This window comes from Limulus polyphemus, unplaced genomic scaffold (assembly GCF_000517525.1).
Source record: "Limulus polyphemus unplaced genomic scaffold, Limulus_polyphemus-2.1.2 Scaffold969, whole genome shotgun sequence".
In the NCBI taxonomy this organism is placed as follows: Eukaryota; Metazoa; Arthropoda; class Merostomata; order Xiphosura; family Limulidae; genus Limulus; species Limulus polyphemus.
This window is the reverse complement of record NW_013666579.1, coordinates 110,851-111,965: the sequence shown is the minus strand read 5'-3', so window position 1 is coordinate 111,965 and position 1,115 is coordinate 110,851. Positions and strand designations below refer to the sequence as shown.

The following is a 1,115-nucleotide window of genomic DNA, read 5'->3' as shown; positions in this document are numbered from 1 at the left end:
GTTATGAGATTTAAGCTATTTAGTCCAAACATTTATGTTTTTGTGTCATAATGTGTGTTCATTCTAGAATGAAAAAGGCATAATTTATATTTATTTCCTGATTTTATATGTTGGTTATGAGATCGGTCAAATCTTCCAAACCCATACACAGATTAATTACTGAAAATAACAGATAAAATATAAAGTATTTGTAAAGAAATGTTTGATAACTATCTGGACATTATAGAGATTTCTCGTGTGAAAATTGAAAAATTTCGAATGCTCAAAAGGATTTTTAATCTTAAAATGAAAATTACTTTGCATGTTAGATAGGCAACATGTGAAAGAAAAAGGCATGAGAAAAACATTGCTTTACAAACCTTAAGACTTAAAAAAAAATTGATATTTTGCTAACATTTGCTTACTAATTTAAATGTTATAGCATGAAAACTATAACAAGCACAAAAAGGTCAGTCCCAGGGGCCGCGCCTGTGCTGAAAGAGTTAAATGAATAAATGCAACTCGTGGAAATAATCACCTTTTGCAGTCCTTACTTATGTTGGTATAATTTCCATGCAGTATTTTTAGTTCATAAACTGGAAGTGAGATCTTTTACAAATTTTTGAGTCTTTCCTGCAGAAGAACTTAATTACTCTTGTAACTATGAGTTAGGTAAATTTGAAACATTTGAATGTTGTATTCCATTAAATAAGTTATAAAATAACTTAGTAGATTATTATCAATAAGAATAGTCAGAAGATTAATGCTAATCAAATAATACATACCAACTGATCTTCATTCAATTCCTTTCCATTATTGAGCTCATCTCTGTATCCATCTAACTTTCCCTGTTTACAAAAAAATATAAAGAAATGAGCATTTGTGAGTAGTATGGGTCTAAAAGTCATTTTTTTTCTTTCCTAAAATGACTAAGAATGTAAAATTATATTTCTATATAACTTATAAGGAAAGTTTTTTTTCACTATGAACTGAACATATTCACAACTTGTAGCTGTTTTTAATTTATTTACTCTACTCATTTGTAAATAATATGAGGCTTTAAAGTGTTGTACGATTATTTTGAGGACTTATTTGTAGAGACAATTTTTCCTACAGAAATCCAGGTAAAACATAGA

At 28.0% G+C, this 1,115-nt stretch overlaps 1 protein-coding gene across 1 annotated transcript in view; it reads right to left on the bottom strand.

Annotated features, from left to right (window-relative positions):
- The window catches only part of LOC106461480 (caprin-1-like), a 39,451-nt gene that overhangs the window by 33,586 nt on the left and 4,750 nt on the right, over positions 1-1,115 (bottom strand). Inside the window, exon 2 of the mRNA XM_022388451.1 lies at positions 765-827. Within this exon, the coding sequence (XP_022244159.1) occupies positions 765-827 (63 nt within the window). The remainder of the gene's footprint in view (positions 1-764; positions 828-1,115) is intronic.